A 26,045-nucleotide genomic window follows, 5' to 3' on the forward strand; every position below is an offset into this window, starting at 1 on the left:
TTTAATATTTTGACAAATTAAATTTTTGCTTTCATGTGTGTGTCTCCTGACAAACATCCTTCAGCTCTGGTTTTGGTCTAAATGCTCCACTATGTTCACCAGCTCGTCTCTGTGTCTGTCTGCTGCTCAGCTGGTAGCGAACTGTGGATTTAAATAAGACGGACACACGGCAGATCGCTTCAGAAGGAGCTTAAAGGAGAGCAGAGCTGGACAGTGAGCGGTGGCAGCAGGTCATGTTGGATAGAAACACAGAAGTTTGTCATTTCCATGACAGACGCCAGAAAAAATGATCTGTGAAATTGACTTCAGGTCCCTGAGGGGATCTCTGGGCACCGTAAACGCTCAGCTACAGCAGGATTTTATGGCATTCAGTGACTCTGAACACTGGATGCTGCTTTAAGAGCAAAGTGCCACTTTCATGTTTCCATGACATAAACTGAAGCTTCTAGTCTTTTTAACAGGCTCAAAAACACTCATTTAAAAACATTAAAGCTGAACTAAACGCAGATAAAACTGTCAATTTCAGCTCCTTCATCTGTCAGCCACCAAACTCTGAGCATGAAACTGTTTTAAAATCCAAGTTTCATTTAAAACTCTTAAAAAGTTGAAAATAATGTCGGCGCGTCGGGAGAACTGTGGGCTTTTTGGACAGAAGGAAGGTGAAACATTTCTGGATTACAAATCAAGTTACAATAGTTTGAAGGATCATTTTCATCAACATTTTGCAGATGAGATCCAATAAATCTAATTAGGATGAACGTCAGGAGGGCAGAGATCCCCGCAGGCTGTGACGTGATCCTCAGGGACTCCATCAAATCCTCCTCGTCCACGGAAAACAGTCTGGACTCCTTTCACTTTAACATTTCAGACCACATCGTGTGCGTGTTTGTATCTTCCCTCCGTTATCCAAACCACGACTAAATTCCTCAGCAACTCCAGAGGTTTTTCCTCAGTTCTGTGGAAGCCAAAGGAGAGCTTCAGATGTTCATGACAACACTTCATCCTGAATGTTACACACAAACACGGGTCACCGAACGAGCAGCAGACCTCGTTCACGTCACTGCTTCACATGATACTCCAACACGATAAAGGTTCAGGGAGCAGAAAGAAAAACGAGAGACGGATTCTCGTAAAGGAATAATTCTAAAAACAACAAGCGTGTCACAGTTTTTACGTGTTTCACTTCAGTCTGCACAAACAGTCCGAAACGAAGCCAACAAGGAGCAAAATAAACTTACTGTCTTTGTCCTCGCATACAAGACTGTAGTCTCACCATCCCAACGTGAGATTAAAATGATAAAAATAAACAATGAATAACTGGCAAAATAAGAAATAAAAAAACAGCATCAAAGGAAGTGAAGGCTCCAGGTGAGTCCAACAAGGAGAAGTTACATTTGGTCACTGCAGAGAAACAGACAGCAAACATCAACAAAAGCAAAGTGTGTCTGAGGCGATCCGCTAAATAAACGAGGATTTATGAAGTGAATCTCTCACAAACGTCCTGATGTTCACAACGTTTGCTGCTGGTTTATGCAGACGTGAAACTGTTTGTGCTCACAGATCAACAGACGGCGACGGCCTGGACGCCGCGACGCTGCCGCTGAATCAAGCCTGTTTGTATAAGATGCATTTAGGAGGCGGAAGCAGCCAGAAACACGTAACGATGGAGGAAGATTCACTCTGTTTCTAAATAACCAAACACGACAAACGATGTTGATGTTTTCTATCTTGACTGACAGCATAGAAAACAAGCTGAAAAACGGTGTTAATCCAGCACATATTTATGTTTATTGTTAGCCGGCGATCTCTGGTGGCCGCAGCAACACTGATGGGAGCAAAAGAGGCGACGTACAGCTACAGTCATTCGTCTGCAGACGCTTTCATCCAAAGCGACATGTGAATTCACACACCGATGGTGCAGCATCAGGGTTCAGTTTCTTACCCAGGGATTCTTCGGCATGTGGACTACCGAGAAGGGATCGAACCACCGACCTCCTGATTAGCAGACGACCGCTCTACCTCCTGAGCCACAGCCCCCCTCATATGAAGTATAAAGACCAAGAAAGTCCTCATACAGGGGAAGGAGGTGTGGAAGGATGAGTGCTTCAGCTACACCACCGATTAATTTATTTTCACTAAATCTGAGCAAACTGCGACTGTTCCACCAGGTGAGGATGAAGGTCAGGTACAGCAAAGGTCTGCACGTCTGTCGCCTGCCTGTAGCCTGAAAATCACTGATGTCCATGTTGTCCCCGCATTGAAAGGACTGACGTTTCGTCAGCGTTGGAGACGGCCTCGTGTCAGCTGGATCAGCTCGTGCGTGGACGCTAACACTTCATCCTGTCTTTTTTAAAGCGTGTTGCATTTCCTGGATGATTCCTCTCATCCAGATTTTCCTTCTTGCTGCCGTCCCTCACAGGAACCTTAAAGATGACTGAACAGTCAGGGAGGGTGTGTCGGCAGTGACAGCACACATGGCATCGAATCCCCGGTCAAAGTTGGACAAACATGGACCGCAGCATAGCAACAGCGTTTGTCTCAGAGCAGTCAGCTCAGTTTAAAGCTCCTGAGAGTCTGAATGAGAAGACTAGCCTCGCGTCTGTATCATCGGCTGTCAGACACGTCTCAGCCTCGAGGTTTGGCCTTTTTGACGAGTTTGGCCTCCGCTGATGAATCTCTGCAGATCATCAGCTGATCTGTTTGACTGTTTGAAATGACGTTTACATCCACCTAAACTGCAGATATGTTCTGTTGGACATCTAATGTGCATCATGAGGAAATGTTAAGCATTTCATTTCAGATTTTGCTGTTGGCGCTCTGGTCGTCATTGTGTTGAAGCGCTGGCAGCAGTTCATGAAAGAAACACCATCACCTCTCACTGAATCCCATCCAGAGATGACAGTTAGTTTGGCAGCACACAGTAACTGGACACTCCGCTCCAGTGAACAGCAGAAACGTGCTTTCTGGGAGGCTTGGCTGGTTGAAGGCTTTCTTTTCTCATTTCTTCTTTCTCATTCAGATTATTTTAAATGCAAAGACTCTGTATTTTTATTTTTATTTATGCAGAATGCTGAATTAGCTGTTAGCAGCTGCTGTTTGCAGTGTGTTCATGGTTGTACAGACTGTCGCTGGATCAGTCTGAGGCTGAAGGAAACTGGTCAGAGGTTTGACTCAAACTGCAGCAACTGGACTCTTAATGGTTCTACAGTCCAAAACGTTTTGTGTTTTAATGAAGATTACAGCCACTGTGGGGCATTAACTGTGTTTTTGTCGATTAGCATTGTTTATTTTGAGGATCGCTGGATGTTGAAAACTTTTGAAAAGAGTTTATAAAAGTCTAACTGGATGTTTTCGCTGCTGATGGATCATCACCCACTTTCAGACACGATGGTCGTTCATCGTTATTTCTCCTTCAGCGGCACGAAAGCTCTGCTTCGCTTGTTCATCAGGACGGTCCGTCCTCTAACATGTGCGATCAATCAGCAGCAGAAGGCATTAAAGAAGTGGAAAATTACTAATTGCGTTGGTATTTGTGAGAGTTGTGTTGAGGAGAGAGGCGAACAAAGAAAACACTCTCAACCTCCAAAAGGCTGTAAATCAGTCAAAATCAAAGCCGCCAACGAGATGAAAAGAAACCAACTGCTTTAGATCACACACACACACACACACACACACACACACACACACACACACACACACACGCAGGAGGAATCACCTCTCCACACATAGCTTCCTCTCAGTCGTGTTTTCCCACACACACACACACACACACACACACACACACACACACACACACACACACACACACACAGTTAGACCTCGTTGTGTGATTTCCTCGTCAAAACGGACCAATGGTCTCCCTGCGGTGACATCATCGAGGGATTAGGCCTCAGTAATGACTCTGAGAGACATTTGGACGAGAATAACGTCCAAAACATCCACAGCCGCCCTCAGCTGGAGAGACAGAAAACACTCGATGGATGGACGGACGTGGACAGATGAAGTGCTAAAAGATGGAGGAAGAGGAGGAGAGAAAAGTGGAACTGCTGAGAAACCGTGAAAACAACAAGACGACTTGTCAATTTGACTTTATGAACCCACGCAGAGGAGAAGCTGGAGTCCGTGTGAAGCTGCAAATTAAAGGAGCAGTTTCATTTTTCCCGTGGAGACGTGACAGCGGTGTCAGGGATGAGAATCCGCCCGTGCTTTTATTTTGACATCCAGGTCGCGGTGGCCTTCGGTAGCCACGCCCACCAGGATGTCAGGCATCTCCTGTTCAGAAAGGATACTTCACTCCTTTAGTGGTTTCGGGGTCTGGGTCTCCAGGGGGGAGTTGACCAGGAGGCATCCTGATCAGATGCCTGAACCAGCTCAACTCCTCCAGACGCCCTCTGGATGTCTGGGTTCTTGCCTCTGAGCACTGAGTCCAGACCTTCCTACCTGAGGTCTCACCTGACCATACGTTGGGGTTGGTGCTGGTAAATCCAGAGCTTTGCCTTCAGGCTCAGCTCCGTCCTCTCCGGTCCCCCTCTCCACCTGTCGACCTCAGCCTCCATCTTACTCCTCACGCACGAATAGGACTCGCCGTCTCGACTCCTTCACTTGAGTCTGTGAGTCACTCCCGACCTGTTTTCCAGCTGTTGGCCTCAGACTTGCGGGTGCTGACTCTCATCCGACAACACAAAATATCAAAGCGTAGATTTAAATCGACAGCTCGTTGGTGATCACAGCAGTTCATAGCCGACACCGGCAGGCTACATGTTTCGATGTTTGGTCTGGATGACTTGTTCCAGCTGTTGTATTGTGAGAATCTGGACCCAGATTTTAGACTCTGGTCTGTCTTTGGTCTCCAGAGATCATTGGTGGACATGTCTCACAGTCTAATTGGTTTTAAAGCCAATGTTTCCCTCCAGATTGTCAGCTTCGGTCTGTCTCCTCACGTGCACGGGCCTGCAGTTAGAGGACAGAATAGAAGACAGATGAAGGTGGAATTCAGAGACAAAACAGTCCAACAGATCAGAATGAAAACAGAAGAGCAGTGAATGAACACAACACTCGGAGGTGGAGAGGAAAAGATGCAGATGTGGGATGCTTGTTGCCACGGCGACGTGTAAACACTGTCAAAAACATGGCGACTGCCAGAGAGATGACATCACCACCGGGCCACAGCTGTGACACAGAGAGAGAAAGAAGAGAGAGAGAGGGAGGAAAAGGGATGTTTACCAGATCAACAGATAAACAACAACAACCGCTGAAGAGACTTCGAGCCGGAGGAGGAAGATTTACCTCCGAGGAGCGAAGAAGGACAGGAAGAGTCCGGACTTCACCCGACATCTGGCTGATAGAGGCCATGTTTTATGTTCATGAGCTGGAGATTCAGACGTCCGCCGGCCCACCGGGGTTCGTCCCCGCGTGCCAGATGGCCGCTGCACCGCTGCTCGTGAACCACGTTTACTTCCTGCAAATATTTATTGTTTCCAGGCGACATCATCACTCCCGACTCCAAACACTGAGCTTTACGTTTCCTTTCTAACGTTCCACCTCTCGGACAGGAGGCCACTGCAGGCACATTAAACCACATCCATCATGTGACTGCTTATTTAGAGATTAATCAATTGAACATTTGCCTGATCAATTTCCTTAAATTCCCAAAGGTGTTCAATCATATAAAACACAAAAAAGCAGCAAATCCTCCGTTTAAGAGTCTCAGTCGTCTGTGGAAACTCGATCATCTCCACCAGAATTTAAAATAAAGTTTTTTAATCACAAAATAAGATTTTTGCATAAAAAACATACAAGAACAGCTGAACGAAAGTCAACGATCGTCTGTTGTTTTAATGGTTTCATTGATCTTTGCTGTCGAATCACGTGATGTTTGATCCTCTCACATGTCTGACTGGCTGCTTTTCCTCTCAGTCATCTCAATGATCTGAATGTGTTTGGAACAAACAAACATGGTGAAGGCGTCACTTCGGGCTCATCGTGACCACATTTCTCACTGTTTTCACAAAGTTTCCAAACCGAACGATCAATCGATGGATCGATGGAGGAATTGATGAGCTGATTGATCCAGAATGAAAAGAATCATTAGTTTAAAATGAGCTCCACCTCAACCAACTCCACCAGGAACGTCCTGCTGAGACATGAACGAGGAGACACAATGATCTACAGAGACAAGAGGACAACAGACACAGTACTTTTACTTTAATACTTGAAGTACATTTTACTCCACTGATGTCTCACGTTGGGATTAGCTGCAGCGTTCGGTGTGTAGCTGCTTTAATGAGCGGTGGAGCTGCACAGAACCTGCTCTTTTGTTTTAATGCCTCATAAAGTGTCCAGTTGATGACGTCTGTCTCATTTATTCACATGGACATGGATAAAAAGGAGACCGTTCGAGACGAACATTTCAGTGGCAGGAAGTGGAGGCGATGAATCAGCCCTCAGTGGTTGTGTGAAAGCGCAGTTCATTTAAAGCTAAACTGCAGTTTTATTTTGGAGTCCAGCTCTCGGTTCATGAATCATCTGAAGCAAATTCCTCAGAATGAATCAGTGGTCAGTGGAGTTCAAGCAGGACGTTCGTCTTCGGCCTTTTCATGATTCCCTCCTGATGCTTTCAGCAGAGGAGACGTTATAGTTTCGTCATGATCTGGACCCACGGTGGCGCTGTTTCCCACATCGGTCTGTGTCTTTGGCTAATTTCACTGAAGAGACTTCAGTGATCCTCAGATCAGCTCAGCGGTGGTGGATGGTACATTTACTCAAGTACACTGTTGTACTTTGAGTATTTTTACACAACTAGTGATCCACTTTTTACTGAACTGCATTTATTTGATACCTTTAGTTACTCTGCAGATTCAGATTAATACAAAATATAGTCAACAAATAAATGATGATGGTTAAGATCCAACTTTATTGCTCCTCAGGGGGAATGCACAAACTACACTGCAGTGTATGAAGTAATTAAACTCCATGTTTGGCAGTTGCATCATCAAAGTGATGAACCCATTGAAACATCAATAGTAATGCAATAACATTATGAACGTTATTCTGAAATCAGCTGTTCTGTATAATGAATACCAAGGTATTTCTACACTGTAGTACTACCTCTACTTGTGATCTGAGTACTTCTTCTGTTACTCACACACACTATGCTTAGTGTTACATCTGAGGCTGCCAACCTGCTGATGACACTCTTGCAGTAAATGGAAGCAAACAGAGGAGCAGTGCTTGAGGAGAACCTCCAGTGGAGACGTTGGATTCATAAACACGCAGCCTGAGAGTCCCTCGGTGGCCCAGCTGGACCTCCTCGTGTTCAGGAAGAGCCAAACATCATCGTCCCTGAACCAGAGAGACGCCACAAAGCCTCCACTCAGCGTTAATGATGTCAGCGCATTGATGTGGGAACGGATGAGGGTGTTTTGACACGCCGACGCTGATCCAGGATGACCTCTGGAGCTCCATTACCAGGCAGCCAACAAAGTGACCAGCATGGCAACAAGCTGCGGTCCATTTACTTTACAACATGAAATCCATTCATTAGAAGATAGAGCAAGAAGGAAACGCCAGCCCAGTACTCCCAGTGGAGGAACTGTTGAGTGAGCCTCAGCTTTTAATTCAGGGAAGTTTCCAAAAATGAATTCAGTAAGGAGAACTTTGTGCAGCGTGAAACGATTCCTTATGGAAATAAAGTGAACACAGACACCACAGACTGCAACGACAGGACAATCACCACAGCTGCTTTACGCAGGATTTGATTGGCTGTGCTGGAATCAGGTCTCAGTCAAAACAGGGTGCAGTCATGAAAACAAAAAAGTCAAATATACATTCCTCCCTTTTGGTTTTGGAAGGAGAAAACAGGAGAAGAGATTTCCAGAGCAGCACACAGAGTCAGCTGCTCGTCGTGTTCGTGTTCATTATCTTAAGGGTGTTTTTATTTAACATATCAAAAAATACTGAAAAACATTGTTAAATAAAATCCAGGTCGATGCCTTCGTGGTCCCAGCAAACACTGAATGTATAAAATCAACATTGAGTCACATGAAAAAACCTTTGTGATTGCAGCAAAGAAACAATACAAGGCAAGTTTGAGAAATGTGATTTCCCTCAGGATTGTTTCTGTTCTGCTTCAGTAAAGTTTGATTTTGGAAAAATTCTGTTGTATTTGAAAATACAACAGAAGGAGTGTGTGTCTGCCCACACACATGTCGATGCCCTGCAGTCAGCAAAGTGTTTCCACTCGGTCTGATTCGTGCACCCTGATGATGATTACTTTTATTACTGGGAATGTGTTTCTTCCCTCAGCTGTCTGAACTGAAGTCAGGCTACAACTTCAATCAGCAAACAGTTTGGAGAACATTTAATGGAGTCAATTATCAGCCGTCAGCGTGGAAGGAAACAGGAGAAAACGTTCCCTCTAGTGGTCGTTGTGCAGCACTTAAAAAACTCAGTTTCAGGGCTGATGGATCAGATGTGACACTGTGACCCTGAAAAGTGCCCAAATCATTACAAGAAAGAAAGAAATGTCTGTAAAACAGTTTAAAATCATCAGAGGAGAAACAGGAGAAAAAGGTCTTTTTTTTGTCGTCACACTTTATTTATTCATTTATTTGGGACAAAGTGGCTTCACTGTGTCCTTCAAACTGTTGCATCCAATTGTATTTTATCCCTCTAAGCAGCAGTGAATCACCACATCTCTGTCTCTGTCTTATAAGATCTACATTTATAGAAAAATGTGGGAAACTGGCCAAAAGGCCTAAAGGTCAGACAGATTCATGAAACCATGGATCAATGCTGCTGCTCTGCACTGTGCACAGGTTAACAGCTGCTCGAAGTCTGCTGCCCTGGAGCTGAGAAGAACCTGGTTTCACTCTCATTTGTGTTTTTCTTCTGGCCCAAACAGAAGGAGAGCGACCAGCAGATAACCGTGCAGGTGGAGGGCAGCCTGACCACCTTCACCCAGACAGGTCTGGCGGCCGGTCAGGAGTACACCGTCAGCATCAGCGGAGAGATCGGCGGCCGGAGGGGAAGCGAGAGTTCCTCTGAATTCATGACCCGTGAGCTCTCCATGTCTGTCTGTCCTTTACTGAATACATCACGTGTAACTCAGTGTTTCTCTTCTTGAGCAGTTTGAACGACAGCCGAGAGAAGAAAATAGTTCGAACATTACCCAAATAACAAGAGTTAGGATGGTGTTCATGCTGACTGATTTGTTGTTGATGAGTTTTTTATTGCCTTTGTTTCGTAACATTTATCATCTTGTGGTCAGTCAGCGTCATGAAAGTCTTAAATTTCTCTTCACTGGCTGGTTTACAGTAACAATACGTTTCACTGCAGCAGTATGGACGCTGTGTTTTAGGTGTAATTTAGAGTTTCACGTCTCGTTATGTCCTAAATAGCTGTTCCAGATACTCTTCTACATTTCTGGAAAACATATCATATAATCTAAATGATGGATATTGATAAGCAGCACACCAAACGTGCTGCAGCCTCAGCACAAGAAACATGGCTATTGACATCTGCATTGAAAAAGCCACATCAATACGGCAGATAGTGAAAATCAAATATATTGCAGTTGACAGCAGTGCTTACAAATGAAAAACGTGCCCATTAAAGTGCAGTTTCAGCTGCAACAGTCAGAAAACGGAGCTTCTGACCAACAAATTGGCCGATGTGAGCAGCTCAAATCGCCAAGCTGGCAGAGGGAGTTTAAACATTTCCCTCTCGCTGCCCTTCCTGTGAAAGATGTAATCTGTGGCAGCTGCTCAGCAGCGACTCAAACTGTGACTTCAGGAAAGTAAAGAGGAGGAAAGATGCTGAGCCAAGGTAAATTTAAGGCTGAAGGAGTGCGAGTGGATGTTTGTGTACCTGTTTCCCCCCTTGGAAACACTCCCGACAGGTACATGTTACCAGGCAGAGTAGAGAAATGGAGAAATTGTGTCCTTTCTCTTCTTCATCTTCAGTCATCTCTGGTCCCACCAACCTCCAAGTCGTCAAGACGACCTCGACGTCCGCTGTGGTCCAATGGGAGCATTCGCAGGGGGAGATTGACAGGTACCGTTTGACCGTCACACCCAACGACGGAGCAGGGAGGAGTCAAGAAATGACCGTCCCAGTTGGCCAAAACTCCGCCCAAATCCAGCAGCTGGAGGCGGGGCATATGTATGACATCATACTCGTGGCGGAGAAGGGCCCGAGTCGGAGTGAACCCGCAACCACCCAGGTTACCCCAGGTGAGAGCGACCAAAGACGTTTTTCTGAACTGCTGAGGTTTGATTTTCTGCTGATGTTTGGGTCAGATTTAAGAAAACACTGATGTTTGGAAAAGTCCCAATCCTGTCATAAAAGTGAAACAAGAAACACCTCCATTAAAGCCTCCACGACCCAGGTCTGTAGGCGAAAGAGAAGCAGCATAGATCCAACAGGATGTGGTAAAATAAAGCTATTTATTTGTTATTTGTATCTTGACTGAAAATGTTAAACTCAACAAACTTGGATTGATGCTTTCATAGGAGGTAAATACTGCTAAGGTAAGTTAGAAAAAGGACAAAGACAGAAATGGAGAAGACTGTGAAAAATAGGTGGCGCGGACATTTAGCACAAAGAAGCAATAGAAAGTAATTCTCCAGCACAAGCTGCATTCATGGATGCTTCAACCACCCTCCTGCTAAGTGCGAGCAAGTCAAAAGTTTCTTGTCCAGACTCCTCAGGTGAGAACAGACTTGCTCCAGCTAAGTGAAAGCAAGTGAAACTTAGTCTGTGCAGAGAGCTCGTTATTCAGTGGGACACATCATATTAAATGCATCACAGTGTGAAGAAACGTTAATGTAAAAGTTAATGAAGCGAGATGCAGGCTCAACCCTCCAGAAGCAAAGATAAGAGAATATTCTTTAAACTGCTCCATTTTCCCCAACTCAGAGGTGATATTTCCCTCTCAGCAGTGACACAGATACCAAGCATGTTAAATTCATCTGTCCAAGCTCAACATTAATTATATTTCAATTTTCTCCCTGCAGGTTTCACATGGATACTGCTGCCGTAGATTTTTTGTTTGTACTTGTATAATAACTGCCCTCTACTGTGAATTAGGTTTCCTGAAGTATCATAACAAATATTAAAACTGCTTTTCTTCCTTTATTAGACTCTCTTCTGGATTATGAACAGCAGCAACATATGATGACCTTAACATTGAATGAAAATGCTCACTCCCTTCACATCTTTAGGAAACACATTACCAAGGGTTACCACGGCAGCTTTGACCATGCAGGTCACATTAGCACCCGGACAAGATGTTGGCAACAGAGACCAAGACTTCGACCCATTGCCCGAGGTGCAAGTCTTTGACCAAAAGGAAAGGAGGGATGATGGGAGCGAGGCTGACGCTGTGAAAGTCGGAGGTATCGATGGACCGAACAAAGATTCCACAGTCTCTGTGATTGCAAGAACTAAACCTCTGGTTAACAGAAATATGGCAATAGATGGTACAAAGCCCAAAGTGGCTAAGAGGCCCACATTGCCAAGGAAGCCAAGTGTCACTGGTCTGTCCCGTTTTAACACAACCAGAGTTGTGACTGGAGTGAGAAAGGTTGGCCCAGGACCTTTGAAAAAGCCACCAGTTGGGGAGAAGAAGAAGAAGGCACCAATAGTACCTAAAAAACCTAAACCAAGTACCCCCATTGTTGGAAACAGGACAATAGCTTTGACTGTGAGAGACCCAACTGTAGAGGCATCAAGCAGTGAGAGAAGCGATGCCAAAAATCCACTCATAATGCCTGGGACTGATTTGGATACAAACAGGCAAAGTGGCTCAGAGGAAGAGATTATTGCTGTTGGCTCCAAAGAGCATCCAGATGTTGGCATGGCAGGCCATGGAAACAACATTGCTCCAGTGTCCCCAGAGCCAACTGGGACTGTTCAAAGTCAAGAGAAGAAATGTATGAACAAAGTTAAAGTGACACACATCAGATTACCCCAGAGGGACAGAGCCAGCGGGTGTAGAGCAGATGGAACAGTGCTGGTAGGACGGACACCAGGCTCACATCAAGGTTCTTCTCAAACAGGCGATTCTCCTGATTTAAAGGCCTCATCTGCAGAGACAGACCTCGACTATTCACCAGATTCTTTACATAAACTCCTGACGGACACTTTTGACAATTTGAATATCACAACCTTTTCTGTTCACCTGTCTGAACCATCAGACCTCTCAGTCGATTCAGACAGAGTCAGGATGAAGATTTTAACTGGACTCAAGCCACTGTCGTCATTCCCATCTTCATCATCATCCTCATCGACCTCACAGTCATCATCAGAATCATCATCATCATTATCACATTCATCATCATCATCAGAATCATCATCACATTCATCATCATCATCATCACATTCTTCATCTTCATCACAGTCATCAGGTGCGGCATCATCATCATCGCCATCATTTTCATCTTCATCAGCTTCACTAGTCTCATCTTCATCAATAGCAGCACCATCATCATCACTAACATATTTAGTTTCATCGTCACCCTCATCATTACCATCACCTTCATCTTCACCATCACCACCATCATTGTCAGCTCCATCATCATCCCTTTCCAGCTCAGATGAATCCGCTTCAGTTGAAAGCAATGAACCCAATGTTGAAGACAGTAAAAGCATGACTGACGCTGCATCATCTGAAGACAGAAAACCACCACCCTCAGGAAAAGCTGGCGTACCTTTTTTCCGCCGTACACCTGCAAAATCTGGCATTCTACGTCGCCCACGGCCAAACTTTGGATCTTCTCGGAATACAACCCGTCTAAATTTGAGAGTTCCTCACCATTCCCCTCCTCATTTGAACCTCATCCCTGGAAGAGAGGCAGAGACCAGGAATATGTCTACAAGTGAATTACTGTCGTCACCATCTTCATCTGTTTCAGAGGAACCATCCTCAGTTGAGGTAAATGCACCAGTGAGGGATACCAGTGGATACAAAGATGTGGCAACTGCACCTGCATCCTCTGAAGTTGAACCAAATGAGAAAAAGTTGCCGAAAGAAAGAGGACGAATCCCAGTTCGTCGTCTTCCTGTAAAGGGGGGATACCTGCCTGGCACACTTCCAAACTCTGGACCTCTTAAGAACCGAATTCGTCCAAATTTGAGGCTGCTACCTCCCCCCTCCCAACCTTTAAATCCTGCATCAGAAACAAGGAAAGAGCAGGCATCTTCCACTGAATTGCTAGCCACTCCATTTCCTGTTGAAGGTACAAGGCCAATTGAAGAGGAGAATGAAGACAGAGTTGGGACGAGTACTGAGTTCAATCAGACCTATAGAGGAAGTGGAGTGCCATCCTCCCATCGGCCATCTACCAAAGGTGGTTACTTCCGTCGGCCGCAACTGTATGGTGGACGTTTCCAAAACAAAACCCGTACAAACCTGAGATTGCCTCAACATCCATATAGAGGTCCTGTGCGCAAACCTTTCCCAACCAGAAAGCTAAATGGAGGCAGAGGCATTACTGTTGGAAGTCAAACCAGCCAATTAGAAAAGGTTAGTGCTTCTGAAACCCCAGATAGCCAAGGAGGAGACCAGGATGCCCTCAAGCCTACCCAAGCAGTCCAAATTAGACAAACAGAAGAACAAGACACTGCAGAGGTAATTCCAAATGCCCAGACAGATGCTCGCGACACTATCATCAGATTGCAGACTAATGAATTAGAAGAGGAGGACAGTGCTCCAGTTCAAACTGCTAAATCTGGGGAAGAAGAAACTGGAAGCCCAGACTCTAACTCTGATTCTGACTTTCATACAGAGAAAGTCAGTGCTGGCAGAAATACTGGTGTTATAAGTCAAGGTAGACCAACTGTAAAACAAACTTCTGATTCAAGACATGGAGCCCCAAGACCAGTCACACTTCCAAAGAGACAACCACCAATGAGAAGTGCCCACATGAGACACTCCATCAGCGGGACCCAAAGGAGAGACGATACAAAGGCAAATAATACTGCAAAAAGGTTGTTTGACAGTAATTCCAAACTTCTGACAGGTTCAGACGTTTCCTCTTCCGGAGTCACAAGAGAACCTCTGGACTATGTGGGAGTGACAAACCGGACCTCAGATGGATTTGCACTCACATGGGACTCACCAGAAGGGAAGTACAGAAACTTTGTTGTGACAAGGAAACAAGTTGGAAAAGATGAAGGGCCAAAGCAGGAGGAAGGTAAGAAGGATCAGGCAGAAGAACGAGACTCTGAGAAAGAGGGTCTCAACAGAGAGGAGGGAGCAAATCCTCAACCAACCAAAGAAACAGAAGATGAAAACAGAGTACCTGAAAGTATCTTTACAGGAGATTCAAGGGTTCAAAGCAGCACAACAGCCAAACCGGTGACAGGAAGTGACAGTACCTTCAAAAAACTTCTTCCTGGTTCAGCTCGCTCCTTCCAGTTTGAGAATCTGCCTCCTCAGACCGAGTACACCGTGACTTTGCTTGGAAAGGGTCCTGGCCTTCTGTCCAGACTACACAAGCTTGTCATCAGTACAGGTACAAGCCATTGTGACAGTAGAACAACTTTACTGACTACTGTACAATGCTGCAACATTACTGTCAATGAAGTCCTTTAAAGAAAACGGCTCTGCTCCATTTCTTTAAAATATAAAACTGTTCACGCACACATTTTATATTTGTATTGCGCCACGTTTCATCCGTTGATTCAAACCAAAAAACTAATTGTCACCTGTCTTCAGTCTGACTGCAAACGTTTGCTCACCCACTAAATGCTTCCTCCATGTTCATCTCAAGAGCTCAGGCTCTGTGGCGCTCTTGAAAACTGTAAGCTTGCAATTTACAGTTTCACCCCATGTACTTATAATTTAATCACTGTTTCAGCAACGACGTGACATGTTGTTTGTTTTTAATGGTCTTGATGTTGAAAATGTCCATTAAGCTGTTGTGTTTTGTGTCAATGCTATATTTGTGCTCTCATTTGTCAACTTTCTTGAATATATTACATACTCATATGAAGCAGTGAAGAATTTAACATAAAGAAATGTTCAGTTATTTGATGTCAAACCTCACATGTGCATTGACACTTTTTCTCAATTGTTAGCTAGCTACGTTTTGCTCCAGCTAATGTTAACATTAGCATCAGTTGTCTTTAGCATGTTGGCTAAGTTAGTTAGCTTGAAATCTTTTTTTTTTTTTTCGGTGTATCTACCGTGGAGATAATTGGGCTCTGATGAGTATGGATTACAGGAGTAAGTGCTCATGTTTTCCGTTGGAGGTGCAGTTTTTTCTGTGTTTCAAAGTAGTCATCTAGCTTTGTGAAGAGAAAGTTCTAGTGGTGGCGATTCGTCTTAGGGTCAGGTTAGACAGGAAGTGATGTGTGCAGTGAGGTGAAAAGTAAAGCTGCATCTCTCACAGCAGAGGCCTGAGTTCATGTCCTCTTTAGCCACGGTGGTCAGAACAGTTTTCAGCTGAAAGTTGACATCAAATGAAAAAACATCAGTAACAGCATAACAGCACCATTCACTGCTGCTCTGGTCTTCTCTCATTCAGGGTAAGCTAACAGCCAGCTTCACTGACACCCCTTCATCTCTCACCCAAACCAGGGTAAGACCACCTCTGGTCTCTGTACGTTTGGTCTGTCTCCACCTGCTACATCCACACATGCACATTTTAATCCTAGAGTTCACCAGAAAGAGAGTTAACGTGGATATTTTAGAACTGAGCAGGTCTGGGTGTCAAAAGATAATGTATAGACTGACGGCATGGGATGTGTTTAACTCAACAGACTGTGTTAAGAGTCTAGCGCTCCATGAAACGAGTGTGTAGAGACATTCAGATATTAAACTGGATCAAGGATGCATGAAAACCCTTCAGGACATTTGCTCAGTGATACCCAGCCGTGCTTCCAGTCTTGTCCTAAACTCCTTCACACTGTAGGGAGGATGAAAATCTGTCCACAGAATAATTTCCCAACGCTTCACTTTCAGCTCTTCTGACTGCATCGAATTAATATCTGAATGTTTTTGTTTCTTCCGTCTTGTGAAATTGTCCACTTTCCTTCCTCCGTTTGGTTCATTGCTGCCACGCTTTTATTTTTCAGGTTTGAGCGAGCGGCTAACTTTTAAACTCCATCACTCTTTCCTTTGCTGCTGTCCAGGACCAGCCGTCTGTATTTGATTGTTATGATTAATTATGTCTGTATGTCTGTATATAACTTGTATACTGTATATATGTTTGCACTGTACATATATACACAGAAACTCATCAGAGCACTAATAGCAAATGTGTGGGTGAATAAATAATGACACTGTTTTCACTCCTTTAGTGGCCATTTTTGTCTTTTGTCTCTTCATGAAATCTGCTCCACTGTCTGTCCACAGTGATTCTTCTTCTTCTTCTCTTACAACTCTCTTTCATTTCACCTTCTTTCTTCTTCTTCTTTTTCCTGTTCTGTCTGTTTCCTATCTCTGTTTCCCCTTTTTCTTTTACTTCTTCCTCTAAGTCACTTCCTTCCTGTCCTCCCTTGCTTTCCTTCACCTCTCACGGTTCTTTGTGCCGTTCAGGTCCGGAGCCCCCCACCGACATCGTCTTCAGTAAGGTGACAGAAAACTCTCTGACGGTGTCCTGGACCAAACCCAAGAGTCCCATCAGTGGTTTCAAGGTCACCTACACCCACGTGGACGATGGTGAGGACTGATTCGTGCTAATGCTGAATAGACCAGATGATGATGTCACTCGGCCGGTGTCAGTGACTTGCTGATAGGCCAGCGACGCTCCCGTCTGTAACGCTGTCGTACGTTTCAGCCTGAAAAGTAAACATAAGGTGGATTTTTAATCTTGTCGGTGTCTCTGCAGGTGAGCCGGTGTCGGTGTCTGTGGACTCACACGAGTCCACCCTCGGCCTATCACGGCTCTCGCCCGGTTCTTCTTACGAGGTCAGCGTCATCTCCATCCTCGGATTGGACGAGAGCGATCCAATCAGAGACTTTGTTACGACCCGTGAGTGTTTCAGGTTTCACTTTGTTTTATTGTGTCTCAGCTGAGCTTGTGAATGAGAATTTCATAAAAATGTTTGGCTTCCTGTGTTTTTAAAGAAATGGAAACTTGGCCTCGAACATCAGCCGGTTAGATTTAAGGTCAAAGGTCACTGTGACCTCACTCCACATGTTTTTGACCATAGCTCAAGAATTCAGATGTTAATTGTGACAAAACTTCACACAAATGTCTCACTGGATGAAAAGATGAGGTGATGACGTTTTCTATTCCAAAGGTCAAAGGTCATCGTCTCTGTGACATCATAATGTTGTGCAGAAACACTTTTTTGCTGATTATTCAGCGTTATTGTTATTACTCAGCTTTTGCGTCCACCTTCAAACTGATTGTTCAGATCTTCTGAGCTGCAGGTTGAACGTGAGTGTGACGCCTCCTCGTTCTCTGCAGCAGCGTCCATATTTGAAGCTTTGTAGTCCAGCAGAAGCTGATTGGTTGAGCCGATATTGATCTTCAGGTGATCATCGTTGGGGCCCTCTATCAGTCCTCTGTCCTCCTCTGGACAGTCTCTAAGTGAAGACAGCGTGTCTCTCAGTGGACATTGTTCACTGGAGTCAGACGTGTCAGTCATATCAGTCTGGACAGACGTGGATGTAAATGCGACTCGATTGGTTGATGGAGGAAAACAACCACGAGGTGGCGACAGTTTGTCTCAGTGTGATTCTTTGTGTTCAGTTCTGCTGTAAATTAAATAAAACGCGTGTTAACCTTTTTTCTGCCTCAGTCCCCGACCCGCCAACAGACCTCCGGGCCGTAAACGTCACGGACACCAAGGCCTTGTTACTGTGGCGTCCAGCGTTGGCCGCCATTGATAAATACGCCATCGTTTATGGCTCCGGGACAGGTAAGACGACGACGATGATGATGATGATGATGATGATGATGATGATGATGATGATGATACCATATGTACCTCAGAGATGCAGTATATGTATGAAGTATGAAGTACCTTAAAATTACAATACTTGAGTACATGTACCTCAGCAGTGAGAGGCTGACTGACTGTGTGTGTGTGTGTGTGTGTGTGTGTGTGTGTGTGTGTGTGTGTGTGTGTGTGTGTGTGTGTGTGTGTGTGTGTGTGTGTGTGTGTTCAGGGTCAGAGGTCAGAGTCACTGTGTCTGGAAACGCAGCCGAGCAGCAGCTCAGCGGTCTGGAAGGATCCACCACCTACACCGTCACCATCACCAGCCAGCTGGGCAGCCAGGAGAGCCCCGCGGCCAGCACCACCTTCACCACCGCCGGAGGTCAGCGCACGCACGCACACACACACAGACACACACGCACACACACACACACACACACACACACACACTTCTACGGATGTGATGGTGTGTACTGCGTGTGTTCTCATGCAGGGTTTTTACTTGGAGTATTTTCGCTGTTAAATAACTTGAATGCTGCTCGTCTCCAGGCTCGGGGAGAGTTGGGGAGGGACCACGCCATCTCCAGGCCAGCAATGTGACGCCTCGCACCGCCCTGTTGTCATGGAAACCGCCCTCCAATCCCGTGGGCAGCTACAGACTGACCTATCAGACCGAAGGCTATGAGATGAAGGTGAGGAGGGTCTGACTCATTTTGAAGTCAAAGTACCAATACACTCATGTAAAACTACAGAGTATTTTTAGTATGAAAGTGAAAGTATTCATTGGCAGTAGAAGGTCCCCTGTGACTGATGTACTCTATTAAATGTTAGTACTGAAGCGTCAGTGTTAGAGCAGCGTCTTACTGGTGGAGCTGCTAGTTTAGGCCAGTGGGGTCCAACCTCCGGCTCGGGCCCCTCCAAAGGGTCGCCGCATCAATCTGAGCACTTTTCTCTAATCTACTTTTATCTGATTTTATATAATATTCGATCATTCTGATGGTTTAATTGAATGATGATAATAATTCTTTCCGACTTCAAAGAATTAAATGAAATCATCTGAGAAGGTCAGAGGTCAAATGTTTCTTTGTAACGTGACAAGAGGAAACGGCAGAAGCCAGAAAGGCTGAAAACTGCAGGTTTGATCCGTCATCAAATATTTATACACCTGTGTTTTAGTCAAGATGTATTCTGTGAAGTAATTATATCTGTGGACGCAGTAAAATGTGAGTTACTCAGTTACTTTTCACCATGTGAGATCACAACGTTCCTGCTCGGATTGTTTCACCCATAAATAACTGCAGGATTTTCCGTGTTAATATGTCTTTGACGGTTTCTGTGGACATCTGTCTCCCGTCCTCCCTGACAGGAAGTGATCCTGGACGCCTCGGTGACAGAGTACAACCTGACCAGACTTCATCCCGGGTCGACGTACACGGTGCAGCTGCAGGCAGACGAAGGAGGACGATACACCGCCGCCATCTCCGCTGAGTTCACCACCGGTAACTGCTGCTCGCATGTGACGTTACTGCCCGAGGATTCAGGGACGGAGAGCTAAAGTCTTCCTCCGTCCTCTTCCTCAGGCACCCTGAGGTTCCCCTTCCCCACAGACTGCTCCCAGGAGCTGCTGAACGGCATCCGGACGTCAGGAGAGGCGGAGGTCTTCCCTCAGGGGAAACTCGGGACGTCCATCCTGGTTTACTGCGACATGGAGACGGACGGAGGAGGCTGGACGGTACGGGACGTCAGAGATGCAGAGACATGTTCCTCAGCCTGAGTCTCGGCTCGTATTACGGTTTTCCTGGATCCTGGTCTGTGTGTTTCCTGCCTGCAGGTCTTCCAGAGGAGGAAGGACGGCTCGGTGGATTTCTTCAGAGGCTGGAAGGAGTACGTGAGAGGATTTGGGGATCTGAGTGGAGAGTTTTGGTTGGGTGAGAGACTGATTTGTATTTTTCTTTCCCTGTTCCTTTGATTTTTTTAAGGTTTTTAATGCAGGACTTTTGCTTGTAGTGGAGTATTTTCACAGTGTGAAAAACTGAGTGCTTCTTCCACTCGTGATGAAGTCAATGGTAGTTTTTTAAAGTCGTGATCAGATTGAAAATGTATTATTTGGGTAGAATTAATCGCTGTGGTCATGGCCATCTGTTCGTCTCTGTGGCGTCTCAGAACTCACCTGGAGCTCCTCTCACCTTTTCTTCATCCGCTCACTCACTTTCCCACAGGACTGGAACATTCAGGCTACCGTACTTTGACTTTCTCTGTACGAAGCATCGAGCGTTTCCTCCACATCACATGCTGCCAAAGCTGTACTGAAGTAGAATTACAGTACTCGAGTAAATGTACTTAGTTACATTCCACCACTGCTGATGGGTGCTATAACGAATTCCACTCTCTGTGTTGAGGTTTATTTCAGTCCAAACAGGAAGTGATGTTTGTCTGAACTTCCTGTTGCTTCAGGCCTCGACAGCCTCCACAACCTGACGACGATAGCCAGGATGAGTCTGCGCATCGACCTGCGAGACAAAGACGAGTCAGTGTTCGCTAAGTACTCGACGTTCGAGGTGGCCAAGAGGAACTACAAGCTGACGGTGGGCGGATACAGCGGCACCGCAGGTGAGAGGAAGTCAGCGGCTCTGAAACTCAGCTGGAAAATAACCACAACAACACATCGACTTCCTTCATTTAAGACGCTTTGCTCCTCTTTGTCTCTCCTCGCCGTTTCAGGTGATTCTCTCAGTTATCACAACAACCGCGTCTTCTCCACCAAAGACCGGGACCCGGCGCCGTTCATCACCCGCTGCGCCATGTCGTACCGAGGAGGCTGGTGGTACAAGAACTGCCACGAGGCGAACCTCAACGGCCTGTACGGCATCGACGTCAAACACCAGGTACGCTCACCTGACGAGCTCGCTTTGTCCGCTCACACTGAACCCCTTCAGGTGTTTCAGTTCAGTTCGGTTCCTCCGAGCTGATCAAACAACCGGATGGTCCCAGTTACCCACAATTCAATGGGACACTTTCACAGTGTTTGAAACACAAAATAAAATCCATTAAAGAAGAAGCAAATCTTCACACCTCCATCTACTGTGGGTAAGCAGCGCACAGAGCGCCGCTCCAAAGAACACAAACCGTCCCTTTAAAGTGCCGTTAGACCTGCACCTGGACCTGCACCTAGACCTGCACCTAGACCTGCACCTAGACCTGCACCTGGACCTGCACCTGGACCTGCACCTGGACCTGCACCTAGACCTGGACCAGAACTGTTGATGATTCTTCTCTTTGTCTGAACCAAATGAGCTGAAGTTAAGGTGTGAAAGCACCTGTAGCCTCCTGTCTGACATCAGTGTGTGTGTGTGTGTGTGTGTGTGTGTGTGTGTGTGTGTGTGTGTGTGTGTGTGTGTGTGTGTGTGTGTGCGCGTGTGTCTCAGGGTGTGATCTGGACCACCTGGAAAGGAAAAGAGTTTTCCATCCCGTTCACTGAGATGAAGATGAGACCAGCAGCCTTCAGTCCTCCAGCCAGAGGATGAAGGAGGGAAGATAATGAACTGCAGCACACATGCATGGACAGCAGTGTGTCAACACGCACGCACACACACACACACACACACACACACACACACACACACACACACGCACACACACACACACACACACACACACACACGCACTCACACACACACAGCCGTGTTCAGAGGGATGAAGACGTCTTTTCTTTTGTATAGAGGTCAGTTATCAGTGCGTTCCTGTAGTTGTACAGTTGCTTCATGTTTAGCTCTTCTTAAAGCTCCACCTGCTCTGCGTCCGCCGGCTCGGCCCAAAAACACTTTTCTTTGTCGACACCTGGATGTGACGCAGGGTCGGTTTCACAGGTGTGAGCGCGGCTCGTGTTCGCAGCAGCTTCATCGTCCGATTGGCTGCAGCTCAGAGGTGACTTCCTGTTTGTCTTTTTGTAGTTTTCATGTAAATAGATATCCACCAATCGCAGAATCATACAGAGTCAGAGGAGCCGACAGGAGGGCCGACTCACTTAAAGCTCGGCAGCGCCCCCTGCTGTTCGCTGTCAGACGTGTCAGATGCACTGTGGCCCCTCAGTACACAGTCTGTGTATCTGAGTACTGCACACCAGCACGATGGAGAGTTTTGTTTGTGCTGCTGCCGGCCGTCCTCACTGTTTATTTTGCCCCTGAAAGAATACGACAATAAAAGGATTGAAAATGAAAATGAAAGCTGCGTCGGTGCTTTTGTTGGCTGATTTCAGGTGATTACTGGGATTATGACCGAGGATTACTAGTTTACAGCAATCTGTGAAAATTATTGATTATTGATTAGCTGATTATGTCTTGTATTAAAATCTGTGAATCAGACGCAGAGTAGAGACATAAAGTATCATGAAATGGAAAAACTCAGCTCAGAGGTTCAGTGAAACGGTAACAGTAACTGTCACTTATCGATTATTGATTACTTTTTTTATTTATTGGTTCTTAAGTCATTAAAATGTGCATCACAAAATCTCTGAGACCAAGATGATGATGTAAAAATACTCCATCACAAGTAAAAGTCCTGCATTCAGTAGTAATGTCAGCAAAGTACAGAAGTATAATCAGCTTCATGCAGTAAAAGTACAATAGTATTGTACCGCAGTATATAGAAGCACAATGTAGTATCAAATGGGAACACTCAAATAAAGTACAAGTACCACAACAGTGTACAGATTAGAAGTATCATTTACTCTGGAAGAGTTTGTGTTTCTCTCGTTAAAACCTCGTCAGATTTCTTTTCAGCGCTGAGGTCTGAGCTTCACGTCGGTTAAAGCGTTAAAACGCTCTGATCTGATTGGCTGCTTTGATTAAAACGCACCTGCACAGTGATTAAAGTGATAAATAAGTTTTAATGTGGAGTCTGCAGTCATGCTAACATGCTAATGCTAAGCAGGTGTACTGTTTAGTGTGCCATCCTAGCTTAGCGTGTTAGCATGCTAACATTTGCTAATTAGCAGTGAACAGAAAGTTGGGAAGGTTATTGGTCCTGCAGGTGTTTACTGATAAACTGAATGCTGAGCACACTGAAGTGTTGACCTGATGGGGGCGCTGAGGAAACGTCGTCGATCACCAAACGGATTTTATTCGATTATTTTCAGTCTGGATGTTTGTACAATGTTTTCAGTGAAACGAGAAAAAGTCACATGGAAGAAACCAGTTTGGTCCAGACGCTGCTCCTCCTCTGCAGATGTCCTTTAAACACCCTTTGCTGGTTTAATTGGTCCCTCGGCTGCAGGCCCCCACCACCCACCCATCTGCTCACCTGGCAGCCAATCACAGCAGTCCTTACCTGCTCTCTGGGCCACCAGGGCCTCTTGTTTACAGGTGTGTGTCGGGATGTCACCTGGGACAGATGCTGCTCCTCAGTCTAGATGCTGTGACTGTGATTGGTTGAGGATGAGGTGGAAGCAGATCTCAGGTCAGCGCTCGCAGGTGGGAGAACAAGGGAGGAGGCTGCAGAGACACCTGGACAGGTGAGAGCGCTGAACAGGGAGACATTCAGGAGAGACAAAGCAGAGAGGAGTTTGTTGTCTGGAGGTGTCTGAAGGCTTCGTACAGAGCGGCTCAGTGGGAAACCAATCAGGCGTCTCAACGAGACAGGTAGGTTCACCTCACCTGCGCCTCCGTCTACCTGGATAAAAAAGAACTCTATCAGTTTAATATAAAATATGCAAATACTTGAAACATTTTTATGTCCTAAAACTCTCCACAGTCGACCCACACATCAGTGCACACTTCAGCATGTTCTGTTCAATGTGAAGGGCGGGACAGCAGCCTTTTAACCTGGACAAAGAGACAAGGAGACGGTGTAATGATGTTAAAATGGCTGTGATGTGTTTGTTTACATTTTAATTTGCTGATCTGTGATTCTGTGAATTTCAGACAAACCTTGAAAGTCATTGAAAAGTCCTTAAATGTGCTGTGTTGGAGTGTGTCTATAAATAAAAGCCTTAAATGAGCCTGTTTTTAGTCCTCTAATGAGGACAGTGATTACCGAGTGGGCTGATAATCACTCTACCTTCTCAGGACAATCATGATGTCACCAGACGACCGGGCCCTCGAGGACCTGTTGTACAGCAGTGACCTTGGCGACGAGGCGGAGGCGGAGGTGGGCGGAGGCCCTGCAGGGCAGCAGGAAGGCGCTGCTGCTGCTGCTGCTGCTGCTGCTGCTGCTGCTGCTGCTGCAGACGGTGTGAACGTCAACACAGTAAGATCCTTAAAGGCCCAGGCTTCACCTCAACAATGAGTCAACACTTTTCAGACTGTCTGAAACTTCATGACCTGTTGATCACTCACAGTATTTACAGCGCGAGCACTGCGTCATGTTTGTGTTTGGACCTCCATCAGCTGCTCCATCCATCCTCACCCGTAACATCCCAGCAGGCTCACACACAGCAGCAGCTCTAACGAACAGTCACTTTATCTCAAGATGCTTTTTGATAATATTTAAAAGCAGCGAGCGGTGAGCGAGGGTCTGTGTTCAGGTCTGAACGGGATGAAAATAAAGCAGAATTATGACTTAATTCAAGCTGCATCATGTCGATAAGTTAAGTCCCACTTAACTTATCTTAACTCATATTTTAAAGTGATATTTTCCAAACTGCAACTGTTTCTGTCAATCTGTCTCAGCCTCCGACAGTCGTGTCCATCCAGGAGCCAATCATGTGCGCCGGCTGTGGCGAGCAGGTGTGCGACCGCTTCTTCCTATTGGCTGCTGGCCGGGTGTGGCACAGCGTCTGCCTCCGCTGCAGCCAATGTCAGTGCGAGCTGCAGACACACCCCTCGCTGTATTGGAGGGACGGGAACATTTACTGTCAGCAGGATTACTGCAGGTGTGAAACGTTTCGCTCGCTTTGTCTGAGTCTGACACTCAAGCCGCCGTCTGTTCACGCCTCCTGGTTTCTGCCCCCGTCAGGATGTTTGGAGGAGGTCAGTGCGCTCGCTGCTTCCAGCCAATCCCAGCCTCCGCTTTGGTCATGAGGTCCGGAGAGCTGACCTTCCATCCTCACTGCTTCTCCTGCCGGGTCAGAGAAACATTCACAGAAACATTACCTCACATTTTCTCTTATCTTATCTTAAAATGAGACGTTTTTAAGACTGCGACGTGTTTTTCAGGAGTGTGATGTGAAACTGATACCGGGGAACCTGTACTGCATGCAGGGCCAGGACCTCTACTGTCAGTCCCATTACCATGGCGAAGGGCCTGTCCTGCTGTCACATGACCTGCAGCCCAAAGCAAATCAGAAAGAAGGTGAGAGGTGTGTGTGTGTGTGTGTGTGTGTGTGTGTGTGTGTGTGTGTGTGTGTGTGTGTGTGTGTGTGTGTGCTAAAAGGTGCATTCAGGCCTTTAACTCTCTAACAAAACACTCCTGTGTGTGAGACTCACCTCAACATCTGGTCTCAGGTGAAGGGGAGGAGTCTGTCAGCAGTCCAGAGCCACGATTGGACGACAGGGCGGCCGGTGGGCGGACCCGTCGGCGGACCAAGCGTATTCGAACGTGTTTCCGCAGCGAGCAGCTCAGAGCGCTGGAGTCGTACTTCGCCCAGAAGCACAACCCTGACGGCAAAGACTGGACCTGCCTCGCCCACAAGACCGGCCTGCCCAAGAGAGTCCTGCAGGTACGACGTGACGACGCCAAACTGAAGATAAAATGACATGTACAGTTACATGTATACAGTACATACATGTGTGTATAAATACAGATATTTACATGAATATGTGTGTAGAAATGTGTGTATAAATACATGTATTTATGTATAAATACATGTATTTATACACACATAGTAGTAGTGTCTGAGCTGAAATCTACTTTCTGTATCTCATTTAATTCATTTAACAAATATCTTCATTTTCTTCTTTCACTCTCATATGTTTCACCTGTGAACACGCACACACACACACACACACACGCACACGCACACGCACACACACACACACACTCACACTCACACACACGCACACGCACACACACACACTCACACACACTCACACACGCACACACACGCACACGCACACACACACACTCACACTCACACTCACACACACACGCACACACACACACTCACACACACTCACACACACACACTCACTCACACACACACACGCACACGCACACAC

General features: G+C 46.0%; 1 protein-coding gene across 1 annotated transcript in view; it reads left to right on the forward strand.

Moving 5' to 3' along the window:
• The window catches only part of LOC139346067 (tenascin-like), a 34,574-nt gene extending 13,081 nt beyond the window's left edge, over window positions 1-21,493 (forward strand). Inside the window, exons 8-21 of the mRNA XM_070984970.1 lie at window positions 8,903-9,056; window positions 9,963-10,269; window positions 12,198-12,564; window positions 13,682-14,106; window positions 16,891-16,979; window positions 17,755-17,874; window positions 18,125-18,274; window positions 18,442-18,584; window positions 19,259-19,391; window positions 19,473-19,624; window positions 19,724-19,820; window positions 20,347-20,502; window positions 20,614-20,777; window positions 21,318-21,493. Coding sequence (XP_070841071.1) covers window positions 8,903-9,056; window positions 9,963-10,269; window positions 12,198-12,564; window positions 13,682-14,106; window positions 16,891-16,979; window positions 17,755-17,874; window positions 18,125-18,274; window positions 18,442-18,584; window positions 19,259-19,391; window positions 19,473-19,624; window positions 19,724-19,820; window positions 20,347-20,502; window positions 20,614-20,777; window positions 21,318-21,416 — 2,556 coding nt within the window. The 3' untranslated portion in view covers window positions 21,417-21,493. The remainder of the gene's footprint in view (window positions 1-8,902; window positions 9,057-9,962; window positions 10,270-12,197; window positions 12,565-13,681; window positions 14,107-16,890; window positions 16,980-17,754; window positions 17,875-18,124; window positions 18,275-18,441; window positions 18,585-19,258; window positions 19,392-19,472; window positions 19,625-19,723; window positions 19,821-20,346; window positions 20,503-20,613; window positions 20,778-21,317) is intronic.
• The last annotated feature ends 4,552 nt before the right edge of the window (window positions 21,494-26,045 follow it).

Source organism: Chaetodon trifascialis, chromosome 17 (assembly GCF_039877785.1).
Source record: "Chaetodon trifascialis isolate fChaTrf1 chromosome 17, fChaTrf1.hap1, whole genome shotgun sequence".
Classification (NCBI taxonomy): Eukaryota; Metazoa; Chordata; class Actinopteri; order Chaetodontiformes; family Chaetodontidae; genus Chaetodon; species Chaetodon trifascialis.